Source organism: Mercenaria mercenaria, chromosome 12 (assembly GCF_021730395.1).
Source record: "Mercenaria mercenaria strain notata chromosome 12, MADL_Memer_1, whole genome shotgun sequence".
Lineage (NCBI taxonomy): Eukaryota > Metazoa > Mollusca > Bivalvia > Venerida > Veneridae > Mercenaria > Mercenaria mercenaria.
The window spans coordinates 41,198,797-41,218,748 of NC_069372.1; the positions used below are offsets into that span (position 1 = coordinate 41,198,797).

General features: G+C 31.7%; 1 protein-coding gene across 1 annotated transcript; it reads left to right on the plus strand.

Moving 5' to 3' along the window:
* Positions 1–13,085: 13,085 nt before the first annotated feature.
* On the plus strand, positions 13,086–14,780 carry LOC123535361 (acetylcholine receptor subunit alpha-1-B-like). The gene has a single exon (XM_045317993.2). It carries the CDS (start codon positions 13,324–13,326, stop codon positions 14,569–14,571), a length of 1,248 nt encoding a protein of 415 aa, XP_045173928.2. The 5' UTR covers positions 13,086–13,323; the 3' UTR covers positions 14,572–14,780.
* The last annotated feature ends 5,172 nt before the right edge of the window (positions 14,781–19,952 follow it).

Consider the following 19,952-nt stretch of genomic DNA (forward strand, 5'->3'; position numbering starts at 1 on the left):
TTAAATTTCATAGATCTTTTATTGATAGGTAATCCTGACTTTTCTGTTAATTCTTTAAATATTTTTCTAGAATGAATTGAATGTTTTTTATTATTGTTATATCTTTTATTAATCAAATCAATCAAATCATTATCTACTTCAGTATTAATTACTTCTTTTCCAGTTCTTTGATCCTTAGCAATTAATTTGTTTTGACCATAAAGTTTATTTAGGTTAATAATTAAATTACCATATTGTCCATTTGGTGAAACTTTATATGAATTATGATATCTTATTCCTTGTCCATATGTAGAAGCCATACCAAGAATATGATTTAACCGGTCTTTGTACTTTAATAATTCGCCTTGTTCATATTTTAATTCTTTTGCTTCTTTTTGCTTATTTGGATCTTTCGATCTTGATTTGCCAGTTATTGGACCATTTAATTTTTGAATATCTTCAGTAACACCATTTATTATACCTTCAAGATCTTTTTTATCTATTTTATTAGGATCAAGTATATTTGCATTTAAAAGGTCAAACGTTTCAGACGGTTTGTAATATTGATATTTTTCTATAACATTAACATCCAGAAAAGCATCTAAATCTACTGTAGGTATTTTCTTTTCTTTTGGTCTTGCTCCCAATTCTTCTTCTAATTCTTCTGATTCTTCAGTTATTCCCATCTTTTCTCTTCCATAATCTTCTAATCTTTTAAGTTCATCTTGAGGAACCCATCCGACAGATTCATCTTGTTGTTTTTTAGATTCATCTTGTATTCCTTTAGTTAATTCAGCAATACCTTGTGTCAGATCTTCTGATATACTTTTTGGAAGTAGCGCTAATTGTTGTTTTATTCAAGGTAATGCTTTTAACTGACTTGATAATTGTTCTTTTTGACTTTCTATTTTTTCAGTAATTGGCCTATAAAGTTCAGTATACATGTCCCGATTTGTAGCTTTTTTAATTTTTTCTCTCATTATTTCTTCTCTAAGATCTCTCATCTTTTGCCCGACTAATTTTTTTCTTATTCTTATTTCATTAAGTTTTGATTGCAATTATATAATAATGTAAGATAATGTAAGATAATGTAAGATAATGTAAAATAATGTAAGATAACGTAAGATAATGTAAGATAATGTAAGATAATGTATTATTATATATAAATGGAAATTCCAAATTATGATACAAAAAGTGATAAATCCAATAACTTTAAACAACGTTATCCTTTTATGCCGGATTCATGTTTTAGAATGTTAATATGTGGATCTTCTGGATCTGGAAAAACAAATACATTAATGCATATACTCCGAAAACCTCTTATATATTATGATAAATTATACTTATATGCTAAAAACCTAGAACAATCTAAATATCAAGATTTAATTAACCAATTAAGTCAAATTGCAAAAAAATTAAAGTAGATCCAAATGAAATACTTGAATATTCAGCTGATCCCAACCAAATTGAACCTTGTGAGAATCTTGAATCAGAAAAACAAAAAGTAGTAATATTTGATGATTTTGTATGTGAAGATAAAAAAGTTTAAAATGAAATAACAAAATACTTTATTCAAGGACGTCACAAAAACTGTTGTGTTATTTATTTAAGCCAGTCTTACTATAAAACACCAAAAGATATCCGAATTAACTGTTCACATTATATTTTATTTGAAAGTCCAGGTAAACGAGAAAATGATATGATTTGTAATGAACAAAATATTAACCCTAAATCTTTTGCTAATGCAACAAATCAAAAATATGATTTCTTATATATTGACAAACCAAGGAAGTTTTTTAGAAAAAACTTTACTGGTAATATATAATAATTATATAATGGGAGTTTTTAATAATATAGAACGAATAAGTGAACCTGACAGTATAAGTAAAGTTAAATTTGATATTGATTTAAGTGATTATGCTACTAAAAAACAATTCAAAAAACTTAAAAAGGAAACGGAATCGTATCTTCACAGAAATAAGGAACTTGATAACACAATGAACAGAGCATTAGATATGGGAGGTAATAACCTTATAAACCTAGGAGATCCAGATAAACCCAACGATGCAGTTTCAAGACGATTTATGTTTAAAAAAGTTCAAAGTGTAATAGATGACTATAATCTTGAAGACATCAAATCTATAAAACAGACATTAGAAGAAGAAGTAAAGAATATTGAAGAATTAACAAAAGATTTTAAAAAGAATTCATTATTAATAGTTGAATTACAAGATAAAATTGAAAAAGAAATGAAAGCTATGGTTGATTCTATTAAAGAACTTGAAGAGAAATCTGATTTGACAGATGACAACATAAAAGAAGTATTTCGAGTTAATTTAAACATTTTATTCACTCAAATTCAAGAATTAAAAGATAGTATGATTAAACATGAAGAACTAAAAGACAAGATTATTGAGGCTGAGAAAAAGTTACAAAATATGTATCAGTTAGAAATCAGAACAGAAATAAATAAACTAAATACTGAAACTGAAAATAAACATAAAGATTTATTAGAATTAATTTCAAATAAACTTGCAGAATATAAATCTGAACTGGAAAAGGCAGCTTCAAAAAGAGGTGATGATCATGACACAGCATAAGATAACCTTAAAAAAGAAATTAATTCTGAAATAGATGACTTTAAAAAACAAATTCGAAATTGGATTAGTATTGTTGACAACCGTCATAATTTAAAGTATGCAGACTTAAGTAATATTACAAAAAAAATTACAAGAAGATATTAATGAATTTAATGCTAAAGTTGAAAAACATAAAAGTGAACTGGACTTTGTAGTTGAAAAATCAGTTAAACAAGGAGAATCAATCACTGCTAATACTAAAGCAATTAACACAATTAATGATCAGCTAGAAAATTTTAAGAAACAATTTCAGAACTTGATTAGTACTGTTGATACACGTCACAATATAAAGTATGCAGACTTAAGTAAACTTACAGGTTTATTACAAAAAAATATTAATGAATTTAAAGATAAATTTAATGATAAAATTAATGATGAAATTAAAAAAATAATAAATGATCTGGACTCTGTAGTTGAAATATCAGCTAAACAAGGAGAATCAATCACTGCTAATACCCAAGAAACTACAAAAGTAAAAAATGTTTTTCTAAAACAAGAAACACAATTAGCTAGAACAAAGAATACTGTTAACAATCTATCTGCTTTTGAAGTTGCTACAACAAAACGACTTGATGATACAGCTGAAATAATTCTTCAACTTAAAAAGAAAGACAGGAAAATAGAAGAAAGGTTAGAGGAAGTGGGACATGAAGTGTTTCTCTTCGAATACTATAATAACAGTTTTATTGATTACATAAAAATGAAAAAGTATTTTAACCGTCATGGTGCCTGGATATATTCAACATATGAAAATCTGATCGGTCTGAACTATATAAATATATTTGAATTAAAACCTGGAATTATTGTAGATTATAAAGATTTTATACAAATAAACCAAAAACATAAAATAGCTGTACCAGATGTGCTTTTGAGAGGTGTGTTTGTGGTCGAGAAAACCGGAATTTATATAATAAATATTAAGATTTTATTAACGGGTTCGAGCCCTATAGGCGAACCGTATAAACCGACTAAAAGCCCAATATCACATTTTATATTTAGGTGGTGGGATGATAATGATGATGATCCATTTCAATTATTTCCCATTAACAGTGTAAATGTAGCAGCTGAGGACTATGACACTGATCAGTTAATATCTATGTATAAGAAAAAAATTAAAATTTATTTAACACAAGGGACAATGTTTGATATTCATCCTTATAACGATTCAACATCTACAGAAGTAACATGTACGCTTACGAAGGATAGTAACATCAGATTCTACATATCGGATGAACATATATTTAATGAACCTGAATTTGTAAACAAACTTTTAAGTTAATCTTTAGTTTTTATTTATTAATTATTGTGTTTTTATTTAACTGGAATAATTAATATAATGGGAATATTCCATACTACTCTCAAAAGCGTATGTTCAATCATGTATATGCCTATGGTATACTCAAACGATTGAGTGATTTTCATAACATAAAAGTATTATGATATTCAATCATGTGTATACCTATAGCATACTCAAACGGTTGAGTGATGTTTGTACTTAAATCTTGTAATACTTGTTTAATAGTTGTTAAAAAATGCAAAAGCCGTGTTCTGTACATTTATTTTAACCCCGACACCAGGTAGAATTTATTACGTGCACACCCGACGCCGGGGTGAACCATTAGTCTTTCCTAAGAGACCTCATCTGTAGGCTCACCATACAGCTGGTTTTTCCTAAATCATCAAACCTGCCCGGTTTTGCAGCCAGAATCACCTTCAACCCCATTGTTCGTTGCCTCCCGAAACCTTCGAAACTAGAGACAAGAACGAAGTAAGGCAATTCAGTGCTATTACAACATTGACGGAAGAATTCTTTATGTGCACAACCAGTCAATGTCATAACAACAGGCTGTAACCGTTAACAGACAAGGCGACCCAGTACACAAACCATACTGCAAGCTACCTTTAAACAGACAAGGAAGCGTCAGATCGACTTCCGGAACTAAGCGTAACAGAACACGACTCAATGATATAAAAGTTGAAACCGGTTATATATAGTGTATATTCTTTATTATAATAGTGTTATGGTTTTGAAATTATCATAATTTTATTTTCATGTGTTATAATTTATTCAATTACTTTTTGTTTTTAAATAATAACAACTCCTAAAGTAATTTTATTCTTCCAATATTAATTAAAATGATTTGTATGAATTCAATTATCAAAGGGAGATATTACTTGTTTTTTAATAAAAAGGGGGATAGATTTATAAATAACCTGACCTTGTTATATTTGTTATATTTAGCATTTGGTTTCCCGGTCTGTGTTATTTTTAGTTTGAAATTTTCTTGTTTCATGGATAATTATCTATGTAGAAGGATTACAAAACAAGGAAGTAAAAGAGTAATTTAAACAGAAAATAAATGTGGTCTAAATTCAACCACATTATATTTTACTTCCTGTATGTTATATTAGGCCAAACTTATTCTACATTTTGTCTCTCGGTGTAGTGTTTAAAGCTTTTAAGTGGAAACTATTTTTAAATAAAGACATATGTTTTCTTCATTTTAAATCATCTTTAATTAAATCATCTTTAGTTAAATCAGAGGTTTTTACTGGGTTTAAAACCTGTGAATTTTAAATTGTCCGGTATTGGTCGGTTTTTTAGAAGTGGTCAAAAGGTTAAGTGGGGTCAGATGTTTCAAAAACGCTATATTTAATACTACTCACTATTATTGGAATTGGATTTGAAAATGAAATTTGTTGAACTGATGAAATGTGAAATAAAAATAAAAATAATACAGTCACTTGCAAAACAAAAACATTGGAAATTATTTGAAACAATTTATCTTCTTCAGAATTAAGAAATGTCTCTGATTAAAACAGTTGAAGACAAACAATTAGTTGTGCTTACATGGTCAAAATCTAATTTAAGCATTTTGGCAGATCTAAATTATTAAACAAATATGTATTTTCTTTTTCCTATTGAAAGTAATATGTTTCTTTGATTAGATATATTCAAATGTTGTCGAGACGTGAAAATTCAGATAAACTTTATTCATTTCGTTATCTGAAAAAAAAAGATGTTGAAATATCGTTGACAATCGGAGTACCACCTAGTTTTGTTCAGTGTATATCACTCTTAACAAATTAGATTTAATGCTCAACTACTTGATAACTTTAAACATCCTGTCAAGTGATAACTTCTATACATTGAAGTCGAATTGTGTATTTTATAAACAAAGTGTAGCTGTTAAAAATATATATACTTATTAACTACATAATGATAATAAATAATGACCATAATTCCTAAAATGTGTGTGAACTTGGAGAGTGGGGAAAGCATATGCCTCCCTCTCCAGCTTATGCCAAAATGTTATTTTCTGCACAGAATTAACAGCAAATATGTCTGTTTGAGTGGACATTGTGATGTACATGTTAGGATTTTATACTATGTCTAATGTCAAGAACGTTTTTATTGGTACTGGTTGTCTAAACATTGTTCTGAGAATATGGGTAGGTCTGCCCCCCGCCTCCAAATTTAGGATCGCCCCTACGTCAGTGACTGGTGAAATTATTGAATCAAGTGCATTTTAACTTAGTGTCTTTTAAATGGTGATAGGTGTTTTATTCAGCCAGCTCTTCAGAACACAGAGGAGACATACTTGTAGGAAGGTTGTCTTCGGAATTTATCAATTACCCTCTGTAAATATCTCATACTTTTGGTACTTTTGAGATAATTTGATAATCTCTTGTTAGTTAATGAGTATTTCAAAACTAACACATAATTGATGCTTTCATTATATAGTTACAATAAATTAAATGTAAATTGCAAATCTACTGGATAGTTAAGCCAATGCATTAGCTATGGTATTATTAAATGATCTACCCGATCATATCAAAGAAGCATGTTAACATTTGCGCCAAAATGGCCTAAAATCTCAAAGTTTGTAAATGAAATAGATTATTTGTTTTCTTTTGTTAAAGCTTCTTTTACCAAACTGCATGAAATATTTCGTAGTTAATTCTTTACTGAAGACATTATCTGGCGTAAATAGAAAGAAAGATCTCAGTATTTTTTGGACAAATCTGAAATTTACATTTGAAGCACAATTGTCGACCACAATCAGTAATGACATAAGTTATACACATGTTTTATTTCAAAAGTGATACCCACAAAATACGATTTCAACAAGTTTAAAAAATAAACGATTCGCTTGAAGTCTCATATCCTTTGAACAAAAGAAACTGAATTTGCAACGGCTGTAGCCGCTACTAAAAGCATTCCATATGTCCAAAATATAAAAAAAATGTCTATATTCTTAAAAATCTATTATTTCAGCAATAATCAGTGACTAGTTTTGAACAAAATAACGATTCTATTTCAAAAACATTATATCTCTAAATCAGTTTTCTTTTCAATTAGTTTTGTTTCAAAATGTTTAGACTATTAAGATTTAAGTGAACCTTGTCATCTTGTCAACTCGTAAATATGCATAAAGAACTCACCTGGTAATCAAATAAATGCTTAACCGCAAAACTTGTCAAACATCGATTTGATACACAAGAATAAATATTACCGAGCTGTGGTTTCCTAATGGATAAGGCACCTGCGCCGCAATCGGGAGGTCGAAGGTTCGAGCCCTGTCAGAGGCGGGTCTTGTTGCTAAAGAGAGACCTGTTAGTGAGCCGCCAGTTAGTCAAATAATGGTTACCGATTGCCTACCTGCCTGGTGCCTGGCTTTAAAAATAGGAATCGGGAAGTAATGCTGTTCAATGTATGTGTCTCATAAGCCAACTTGGCTGGCCCTTTCAGTAGGGTTGACACTGTAATAAACAAATGTTCATTTAGTCCTAAAGGGATACTTGACTTGCAAGTATTCTAAAGTTCTGCTCTAATGGGTCATTTTGAAAAATATTGTTTGCTACATGAAACTACAGTGTCTATCTTTTATACGCAATAATCAATTAAGAGCAAAACAAAATGGGTGCATTCAATGCATTTAATTCGGACATGGGAGAAACTGGAGTTAAGGGAAAAGCCAGCGGAGTATATAACCTAATGGATACAGTTACACTAATAAATATCGCAAGAAAATGAATACGATTATGATTAACTATTAATATCAGTAGAAAACATCTGCTATTAAAGTTTTCATTTCAACTTGCACAAATTTTCTCTTTTATTGTCCTGCTGTGTAGAATATTTTTGAAAACACATGTTAATGTTTCTAGAAGCGTTAAACTATGTAAATCAGACACAAACTAAGTATTTTTACGTTATCATATCCGGATACAGCTGAGAATTATTTTAAACGCCCTGTCTTAGAAAGATATTTGTAAAAATGCTTAAAATGTCCCAAGACGGTAAGGAGTAAACCGCTCCGTTTACTTTAAAATGTGACACTAGTTCTGAACTGTCATATCCTGACCATCAAGGATTGTCATTTATACCGACTTATCCAAACTTTGATGGTTATAAATACTGAGGTTGTTGCAAAATCATAGTGATATAGACGGATACTCAATGACGGCAAATCCCTTCAAAGAAGATTAAATTTAATACGTATTTATACATTAAATGTATTATCAGTGTATTACATACAAAACATGTACATGTATATAAGACATTCCTGGAAAGGTAAACAAATAAACCTACAAAAAGAATGTGCTTGGAAGGTAACACAAATAGCATTGCAAATTTTAAAATCAGAAATAAAGCTTTTGACCTGAAAATAAAATGTTCAAAGCCTTGGGAAGTCTATGGAAACGTTTCTTTTTCAGGTTTACTTTGTTATCATTTTCCAATGATTGTGTGTCTTAAGGTCTCTTGATGACAGTTCAGACGAAGCAGTGAATAACTGCATGAACTTTATCTAATAACAAATAACGGGTCAGTTGTATAAAATACAGTTGTATCAAATCTGTCAGAGAACACATTCTTTCTCAAGGAAAGAAACAAACAGATTAAACGTTTGAGATTAAAATTTGAACAAAGCCAACCTAATAACTAATTATCCAGACCTCTGTAAATGTATTTGTTTGTTTGTTTGTTTTGGTTTTAACGCCGTTTTTCAACAGTATTTCAGTCATGTAACGGCGGGCAGTTAACCTAACCAGTGTTCCTGGATTCTGTACCAGTACAAACCTGTTCTCCGCAAGTAACTGCCAACTTCCCCACATGAATTATCAGAGGTGGAGGACGAATGATTTCAGACACAATGTCTTTTATCAAATCGTCACGTCCGCAAATGTATGATTGTCTCACTTGTATATGTGTATTGTGCTATATTTTTTATGGATAAAAATTGTACTTTCAAAGTACATTAAGAGAAAAATGATTTCAAATCATTAAGGAAAACCTGTCGTTTAAACTGCTAAATATAAACGCATTTATTTATCAAATGGTGAGCAAATCCACTGACATTGATAATATCTACATTCATTCTAATCATAGTAATATCATTATACTTGGTTCAAACATATCAAATACACGTGTTTGTATTGATCCGCTGAACCAAACATTATCCTAAATAATTAATGCATAAATGAGACCTTACATGAATCAACAATTAGTCCTATCTGTTGGATGAACTATTTAATTATTGATAAATCTTACATAATTTATATGGTCAGCTTGGTGTGAATGTAGTCAGTGATGTAACAACAGGCTGGTTTACTACTTTATCATTGATAATTCATGCTATTTATGAATTAAACTAATTTATGTTGCGTAGGGACTTTGATGTTGTTAGGCATAAAATTAGAAATATATAATTTCGGACAACTTAGTTATAGCACTGGAAGCAGACAAACCCGCTTCCAACTAGTCACTGTGTACAGGTGATCTCTAACATAGTTTATACTTAAGTCATGCAACAGCTATGACGTTTGAATATACAGTTTATATCAACAACAACAAAAAATAGTGCAAAACAATAGATAAGATTTATTTGACTTGTACATAATGTGACATTGATACATAATATAAAATGATACATCCCAACTGCAATAATCAGTAAATGGTTTGCGAAACCATAGAGGATAATATATATATATTTTTAAGAAAACATGCTGGATGAATCTGGATATAATGGAAAAGCTAGATAGTACGATAATTTGAAACTGAAATAGCAGTTTTACCATATCAATATTGAGAACCCTTTGACACATTTAGTAAAAACAGTTCTCACCCTAAAAACCCAGCCCATTGCCTGTTCCCGATAGAATAGTTTTGGAACATTTCATTTCACATTCATCCAAAACTAACAAAGCAATATAGAGAGAACAACAACCATGTTCAAAACCCTTATTTCGGTTGGTTCGTTCAAATGACCAACTATCATTGCCTGGGAAAAGAGAATCAAACAAATTTAAAAAAATTAATAAACTCGTAGATCGGATGTTATTTGAAATGGTAAATGGGTGTCTATAAAACTTCAGTTACAATTTAAACATATTTGAGCCGCGCCATGAGAAAACCAACATAATGGCTTTGCGACCAGCATCCGCGCAGTCTGGTCAGGATCCATGCTGTTCGCTCACGGTTTCTCTAATTGCAATAGGATTTGAAAGCGAACATCATGGATCCTGACCAGACTGCGCGAATGCGCAGGCAGGTCTGGATCCATGCTGGTCGCAAAGCAACTATGTTGGATTTCTCATGGTGCGGCTCATTTATGTATGAGGTTATGTCTTTCTTGCATGATCAAATTACACAACTAAAACTACTTTCTTGCATGATCAAATTTACACAACTAAAACTACTTTCTTACACAACTAGAACTACTTTCTTGCATGATCAAATTTACACAACTAGATCTACTTTCTTGTACTTTCTTGAATGATCAAATTTACACAACTGTAACTACTTTCTTGCATGATCAAATTTACACAACTAGAACTACTTTCTTGCATGATCAAATTTAAACAATTAGAACTACTTTCTTGCATGATCAAATTTACAGATCTTACATGATCAAATTTACAGAATTAGAATAGGGAACTTCACTCATTATAAATTCTAAAGGCAAATGAATGCCCAATCCTATTGTAAACTGACTGAGTAACTTTGTCCATTAATGTATTATTTTAAGTATATCTTTCTTAATATAAAATATTTTTAAAAAATACTTACTTTTAATCCGCAAGCACTCACTTTCCTCCATACAAAGTCACGTACGCACGCACAGGTGTTCTGACTTAAATATCAGCAAAGATTAATAGAAAAAAGGATGGATACATCTACCAAACATAGCGATTACTATTTTCCATATATCATTTAATGTTTTATATTCGTGCTTAGTTTATTAACATTGCTTATTAACTTTCTTTTTATTGTTGTGAAATAATTTTAAACGTATACATAAGTGTTATACAAAAGTAAATGATAATGGTATTTATTTCACTTGAAAAGAATTTCTATGATATATGCTAACAACAGCGAAATAATATAACAATAATAAAACTGTATTGTCTTGATATAATTAAAATACAAAATAAATAAAGAAAACTTTGACTTGGAAATTAGCACATTCACTCTTCAGTTATGCATTACTTCTAATATTAGTTTTATTTTCAATACCATTTGTAGACGTTTGTCCTGAAGTGACAGTTACATTCTTAGGCATTAAACTGAGATAAAAAGAGTTATGTTTTGTGGCGTTTTCAAAGGCTTTTATCTTCTACTTACTTATTGTATGATATTGTATATATGCAAATGTATACACATGTCCATTTAAGTTTCTTGTTCCATCTGAAACATTTTATACTTGTTTACAAGGTTACTTTGAACATTACCGAGGAGTATAGGTCATTTTAGTAACTGAACTTACCAAAGATAAGATATTGTCTAAGTACACTTAAAATTATGCGTGCTAATTTATAGATATAAGTATAAAAAATGGGAATAGAAAAATGGCTGGCATTTGATTATATGATGTTAGTATTATATTATTTCCTAATTAACATTAAGCTGTTAACTACTATTCCTCCATTGTTACTTGAAACAGCATATCATATAAGCATTTTGGAACTGTTGATTTAAAAAGAAGAACATCAACTCCCCAGTACATCGTTTATGAATGCAGTAAATCATTATTTTTCAACATCAAGGAGAAATAGACATACAAGGAAACGGAATATGAGCCGCGCCATAAGAAAACCAACATAGTGGGTTTGCGACCCAGTCATCAGCAGTCTGGTCAGGATCCATGCTGTTCGCTTTCAAAACCTATTGCAATTAGAGAAACCATAAGCGAACAGCATGGATCCTGACCAGACTGCGCGGATGCGCAGGTTGGTCTGGATCCATGCTGGTCGCAAACGCACTATGTTAGTTTTCCCATGGCGCGGCTCAATTATACTTTTGTTGTAAAGAAGTTGCTAGGAAACAAATATTAGCCTTAGTCCATGTATTTGAGTGAAGATCACAAAGAACACTGGGGGTACTCAGTACAAAAAGTAATGAATGATTGATAAAAATAGTCTTGAAATCACTAGCGAAATTCTTCAACAAAATAGACACATGGGATTCACCATTGAAATTGCCTGAAGATGTATATATAGAGATTTAATATTGATCAAATGCGAGTACAATTAATTCCAAGATATAACTTGTATTTGAATAGTAAAAAAACGGGGATATTCTGTCAAAAAGAGACCCAGTGTCGTTATATTTCTGTTTTTTGTTTTGTTTGTTTGTTGTTGTTTTTTTCGATCACGGAGTCCATTCAACAGATATGTAGTAGAGTTCCGCTTAATCCGGTGCTAGGGGGCGTGGGAGGTGTTTTCCTCTCGGGATATTGACGAACCTCTGACTGGTGAGAATTGATATGCCGTGGGCGTGGCAGGAAATAAATTGTTTGGTTACTTCTGTTTTATAAGAAAAATCTTTTCACTTTTTTACTAAGCTAAAATAACAGACGACTCAGTTTCACTGAATATGTTCATGAGAGGAAAAGTACGATAGACCTCATTCCGTTTTGCAAAGTCTTTAGTGGAGCTCTAAATATAAATATAACGATCCTAATTAGTAGCCGTTTTTAGAAGAATCAAGTGTGTTAAAAGAATCATCAGGAATTCTCTAACGTAGGTCACTTTTCAACATTCTGCCATGGAAAAATTCTTCTAAAGTACCAAACAACTTTGATATGACATTGTGCCTATATTACAAAAACATCCTTCTTACGTAAATGAACTAAACTAACAGTGATTATCATGTCCGAAGTTTCTCTTAATTATTAAGACTATTGAAACGTGTAGAAATCTGAGAGATATGATTTATTTTAGCAGCTAGATTTAAGGCTGACCGCCGCGGAGTGATGAATAATTGATTGGAACGATTGAAATCTGTCGAATCTATTTGACCTCATCCAATCGGCCGTTTCATATTCAACCCCACGAGAATTCCGTTCGTTTTCAGTCCACTAATCTGATGACTTGTTTGTTTCATTTATAATGCCACAGTGGTATACATGTGTCATAGCGTTTTCTCATTTTCATTCTATAAACTAATGAACACTGAAGCTTTTCTATGGATATGAATTAATACATTTAATTACGAAAGCTTTACGTTACGCATTATAACCAGTGAACTCATGGTACGCAAATTATAGAGAGTGCTATAAAAGCAATCGCTTGTATTGACGGTCTGTCAGTTCTGGAGTATCTGACACAGACTAGTTTACGTACTAGAGAATTCGACAAGGTATTTTGCGGGATTCTCGTGCACATAAGGCATACAATTGTAACAACGGCAAAACGAGATATGGAAATAATTGGTACAAATGTGATTCTGGCTGTTACATTTATTCAGTACTGCGGGCAGATCAGTTGTTTGAATCTATCCGAAGCAAACCTACACAAAGATTTATTTTCGGACTATAACCCAAATGTTATGCCCCAAGAGAATAAATCAGTGCCGGTAAATGTTACACTTGATATGTATTTGATGTCTATAGACAATGTTGATGAGAAAAGGCAAACTATTACGATCAAGGCTTTTCTGGAAATAAAATGGAGAGATGCCTTTCTTACATGGGATCCTATGAAATATCCCGGAGTTTCTGTAATCAGTGTTAGAAATACTGATATTTGGATTCCGGATGTCGTATTGCAGGACACGTTTGACAAACTGACGGATTTAGGACAAGAGGGAGGAAAAGCTAATGTGAAAAGTGATGGAGTGGTAACCATCTGGCCTTACAAGATATATACAGTTGCATGTAAAATTTCGATCTCAAAGTTTCCATTCGATAAACAAAATTGTGAATTCGATTTTCTTTCTTGGAGCCATCCGACATCTGTACTTGTTTTAAATAGCTTACAAACGAAACCGGATATGACGTTTTTCGCAGAAAGCGGCGAGTGGGATCTTACCGGAAGTGAAGTTAAATTAGTAAGACGAGCTTATGGTACTGATGCTTGGGACCACGTTTACATCTTTTTCGAACTGCGACGCAAATCGCTATATCACGTTATGAACATTATTATACCAGTTTTATGTATCTCCATTTTGAATATTGTCTCATTTCTACTTCCAGCAGAAAGCGGTGAGAGGATAACTTTGTCCATATCAATATTTCTCACTCTTGCTGTTTTCTTGACCACTGTCAACAATTCAATGCCAGAATCTTCTGACGAAGTAGCTTCTTTTAGTGTTTACGTAGGTCTTCAACTTCTCGGAAGCGCATTCACTATCATATTCACAGTTATCTCGTTAAATCTCTTTCACCACGAGAGGAACTGTTCTTTACCGAGAATACTGAGAACTTTTGTCAAAGTTTTCTGTGTTACAAAAGCAAACGGACGCTATCAGATTGGAGCAGATGCACAAAACGAGACGTCTGTAGCTTGCTTGGACGATATGTCCCATGATCACATTAAAGCTGGTAACGATTATCGACCTATGACATGGAAAATGGTGTCTAGAGCAACTGACAAACTGTGTCTTATATCCGCAATATTTTGGCACGTAATCCTTACGGCAAGTCTGATAATAAGTGTCAGATATTAGACAATGTCACTATTTGTGTGATTTAATCATTTTTGTAAAACCGTATTTTATAATTTTCTATCTTGCTTGAAATTTCCAACTTCTATGTATTGAAGTTCAATTATGCATTTTCTGTACTATATAGGAACATAACACTAAGCCGTTAACAAACATAGTCGAACATTTTATTATAAATATGCATGTATTTTAATGTTGTATTTCCTGTTTTTCAATATTTGGTAGTATTATAGGTTATAACACACTAAATAGTTGTTGTTCTTTATTCTATATAAAATTGACCTATTTCCAATGACCGCAGCACACATCAGGACCCATTTTAAATTTCTGTAACTTACATTTTCTTGAAAATTTTGTCGTGCTACTAAAATCAAAAGAAATGTGGGGTCATGTTTGATGCAAGAATAAATAATTTCAGTCAAACAAAAACTGCAAAATCACTAAAAAAAACTGACCCCAATTACTTTACTGTGTGTATGATCTAATTTTCCATGAAAACTTTTGTCATGTAGTTATTTCATTATTTAAAATGTTACCTACAGTCAAGCATAGTTTTCCATTTGTTTTAGCAAAGAATTGCAAAGAAAATAAGGAAAATAGCTCTACAGAGCAAAAAAACTGAGGACTATTTGTATCCGCCATTATGCGACTACCATTTTTTTCGCGCCATTTTTCTATTTAGTATGCCTTATATGATCACCTGAATATAGTTTTTCAATGAATTTAAAGCACAGCGTTGTTATAGAAGCATGAGGTGTGTTTTTGAGATCTATTTTATCTGTTTTGTGAGAAGTCATATAACTCCTTTTCTAACAGTGACAGCCATTATTTCAAGATAGCTATTTGTTATAGAGAGATATAGTATTATTGGTAGCTTTTAACAATTTTTGGAAATGGAATACAGATACAACCGTTTCCATTTTCATTATTACAACTTTCCTTTAAAGTGTTATCATTCAAAGTACCAAACCGAAAACATTTATGTTTCAACGAATGAGTGATGTCAAAATGCATAATATCAGAAAACCAGAACATTCTCGGTCAATTCTTCACCCTTTACACTAAGTTTTTGTCTTTAATATTGTCTGATCCTTTGAGATCATGGAGTACATTCATTTTTACTTTAATAGTTCCGCTTTAGCCGGTGCTAGATGGCATGAGAGGTGTTGCACATTTTGTTACCTCTGATGAACAGACTCAATCAAACCGAGTCTGCTATAATGATGCTTGGTTGCGTTTTATGCTTCTAAAGAAGCTTTCAACATATTTTATTTTGTACAAGATAAATAACATCACATAAGAATATATGAAAATTTGAAAATTATAATATGAGCCGTGCCATGACAAAACCAACATAGTGGGTTTGCGACCAGCATGGATCCTGACCAGACTGCGCGGATGCGCAGGCTGGTCTGGATCCATGCTGGTCGCAAAGCCACTATGTTGGTTTTCTGATGGCACGGCTCATATATGTTTTACAGTGAAATTTATAATGAAAACAAATAGAACACATCTTTCCGAGGATTCTTTGTACATGTTTAGTAATCATGCCATTTCTTCTTCAGTCCACAAAGCCATCATGAATGGCTCTATAACCTTTTCTATTACATCTACAAAGTAATTTCGGACTTCTTTATTGTGTATTATGGTTTAATCCATAAGCAATGGAGATGATTGATTTTGACAAGTTCTTAAAGTTATCCTCAAGGTCGACTATGTTAAGAGTATGTATGTTAAGCGTATGTTGTTACCGGGAAAGTACTGCCCTTTTTTCATTAAGCAAATTAAACTACTTATTAAATAAGTCAATTAACAAACTTAAGTATTTTTATGAAATCGGGACCTAGTCCGTCTCAAAATTTAACTACATAGCAATTTGTCTCATCGTTTTTTCGCACACCCCTGTGGCGCTTCTTTGATAATTACATCTACAAGCATGGATATATTCCAAAAATGTATTCAGTTCTTTGTTAGCATATAATTAAATTATATATATTATCATCTAAAATAATAAGATACGCCTACAGTGTCTATAATTATTTGTTTTACTTAAAATCTATGAGGAAAAGAATGTAAAACCTAAACTGCTTTATTCAATTTTAAGGTCTTGGTGAATCAAAATAGATGACCTTTATTTAAACAATATATATTGAAAATTTAAGTAAAGCAGGACTGCTTTTGAAGTACAGGGCAACCTCTGTAGAGCAACACCCTTTTGGAGATACAAATATTGACTGTTATGTAGAGGTTGTTGTTCTAGAGAGGTAAATTTGGTAGTATATTTTAGCTTAGGGAAATTTTGTTGATGTTGTTATAGAGAGGTTTTTGCTTAAGAGAGGGCCGCTCTGGAGAGGTTGTACTGTAGTGTTACTTCGTGTGATATACAAATTTAATTGTAACAAGCTAACCAAGAAAAGAAGTTGCTATTTAGCATGAAATAACCGAGGTAAGAAATTGTATTTAAAATCATTATATAATATTTTATTACGCTTTATAATCTTTTCAATGGTAATTAAAACCTGTATTATTATAAAAATGACTGTATCACATTTTACAGAATTTAAGATCCTGAAAAAGCCATCTAAAGGGAATATATCTGAATTCATAATACTGACCTACCTTTACTTAACCACAGTTACTAAAGCGCATATTCAATATTTGAGTGATTAGAGACACCAGATGACCTTCCTACTTCACACTATCATCTCTAAGCAATTTACAAAATTTACAAATAATTCAAGCAGTGCTTGAAAGAAAAGTTAATGCCAAGCAGTATAAGGATAATAGACTGTTTTTTTACTGATGATTATGAAAGATGGTAAACTTTGCTCACCATATAGACAGTGTTAGGTTGACACATGTGACGATACAAGATACTTATAGCAGTGCCTTGATCTGCAATGTTGTATTCGGCTTACGTGGATTTTGCCGGGCATGAATCCCACAAGGCGCTTGTCGAATCCACGAGAATCCACGATAGCCGAATGCATTATTACAGATCAAGGTACTTTTTTATTGACCCTTTATCATATCAATGTCCATATTTCTAGCGTAAATCAGCGAGTTTGACAAAACTTTTAGTCAAGTAAGACTAAAAACTCGTTTGAAAATCTCATTACGTCAATTCTGATGTCATATTTGACGTTAACCATTCAATTTAATCTTTTTCAGTATTCGATAGGGGTTGAACGCAGGGTATTGTACATATTAGTAAAATACTGCCTGTATCTCAGTAGGTGATTACAGAAAATAATATTTTATCTGAAATTTACCTCACTACTCAATCGTAGAGTGGTATTCGAAAAAGTAAGATACAAATCGTTATGCAGTTAAAATTGTAGATGGACCTGTAGGATGTCTCCTTGAGATTAAGACTTTTGCAATTATTATTAGTAGTAGTATTTCACTGGGAACTATTCAGCCGCCTATTTAATTTTTTTTTCGTTAAGGCATCGCCTACAGTGGCAGCCATTTGACTCAAAATTTTACATGCAAATTTTCATAAAAATAAAAGATGACTAAGTGGTAACTATAAAGTCAATAAATTTGTCATAATTATGTTTTAAATATCTATGTGAACATATGCAAGTAGAAGGATGTGCATTTCACTACCTGTATTATGCCTTTATTCGATATTTTTTATGACAAAATTTTGCAATTTTATCTGCAGTCAAACTCGATATATATTCAATACATTTCAAAGATAATTACAGCCAATTGTAAAGCAGACCGTGAAGAATAAAGTCTTCAGAAATTATTTTGAAATTTTACCTGATTACTGAATTATACACAAAAGTCCCAACACCATCAATTTATCCAATTTGTGTTATCTGTTCACACATAATTTCCATGTTTATAAACAGGTGATATTATAGGATTATGTGTAGGTTTACCTGGCTACCTGTGGTCAGTAATGCATGTACAAACAACATTTTAAATTAAATTTACATGGGGTTGTCTTTTTGTGTCTAATGCAATAACCAGGAACAATTTCGACAAAAATCCGTAGGAGTTTGCAGTATACATATTGTACTATGAATTTAACTAAATTTTGTCTTTGTAATATCTTTTATATTGGAGTTCTACTGCCCATAAAATTTCAATATTTTGGGGTAAATTTTCTGTCTAAACGAGACTCAAATATTTTACAAGCGGCATATGTACTATAAATCATCATATGCTTCTTATGTTGATGATAATTTGACCAGCTGTTAAGGCTTTAGTGCAATTTTCAAGAGAAAAATACTCGGCCTGAAAATATGAACTGATACTGAGTTGTGACTGTGGCGATGCCTTAATTTATGATAGAAGTAATCGGGTGTAGGAAAAAGTGATTTTCTATAAAGATACGTAAAAACGACTAGAAGTTCTCGTGTAATTTTATATGAAACAAAGAATTCGAATTACTTTTCATGATATACATTATTTAACTTCTTACTTTTCAAGTTACCGTATCATCCAGGTTTTGAGGACGAGCAGACGGATGAACAGAGCACAAGACTATACTCCCTCGGGTTTCAATCGGTACGAAACTGATAACCATGAAACAAATTTCAATATCATTGACGATTAATGACACCAGAATTACATTTGCGTACAAGTTCAAAATGAAATATCATACACAATATTTTAATATGTACCAGGACAGCGAGTATTCGAGATATTTAAGCTGGAAATCAGAGAAAAGTTGACAGGGGGTTAGAAAAATAATCACTCTTATCAATTTAATCAATAAATGCATATATCGTTAAAATCAACTGTCTACCAGGAACACAAATAGATTCGTCGTCAATAGCAGTAATGGAAGTTTTGACTGGCTATGGGTCAGGTTTTGTAACGGGCTTGATCAATAAAATATCTTGTATAAAACAATATGCCTGGTCGCCAAAAATATATTCATGCACGGCAACATCTCATTTGAGACCAAGTACATGTTAAGTGGGCGCAATGGCAAAATTTGATATTCCTTGACGGTTTTTATTTGCATAATCTCTTTCGAATGACAAGTTGATTTTTACAGTGGTCTGTGCGAAGATTTCCTTTTAATAAAATGCAAAATTTAGGCCAATAGAATTTCGCACGACATGTTGAATGGCATTTTCTTCTGTGCAAATGGTTTCAAATGACGGCCAGATATATGCAAGCTACTTGTTCAGGAAAAGAAGGTCGATTGGAGCTTGCAGCGCTACTAGAAGCATATTAGCCACTTTGTTCTCATTTGTTGTCGAACTTCGCCGGGTTATATAATCATTTTGTCTCCGTTTATTGTCAATCTTGCTGCTTTATTAAATCATTTTGTCTCCATTTGTTTCCGAACTTCTCCGTTTCATTAAATCATTTTATCAAACGTTAGTGCTTAATGCCACATATGTAGCTTTTCCCTT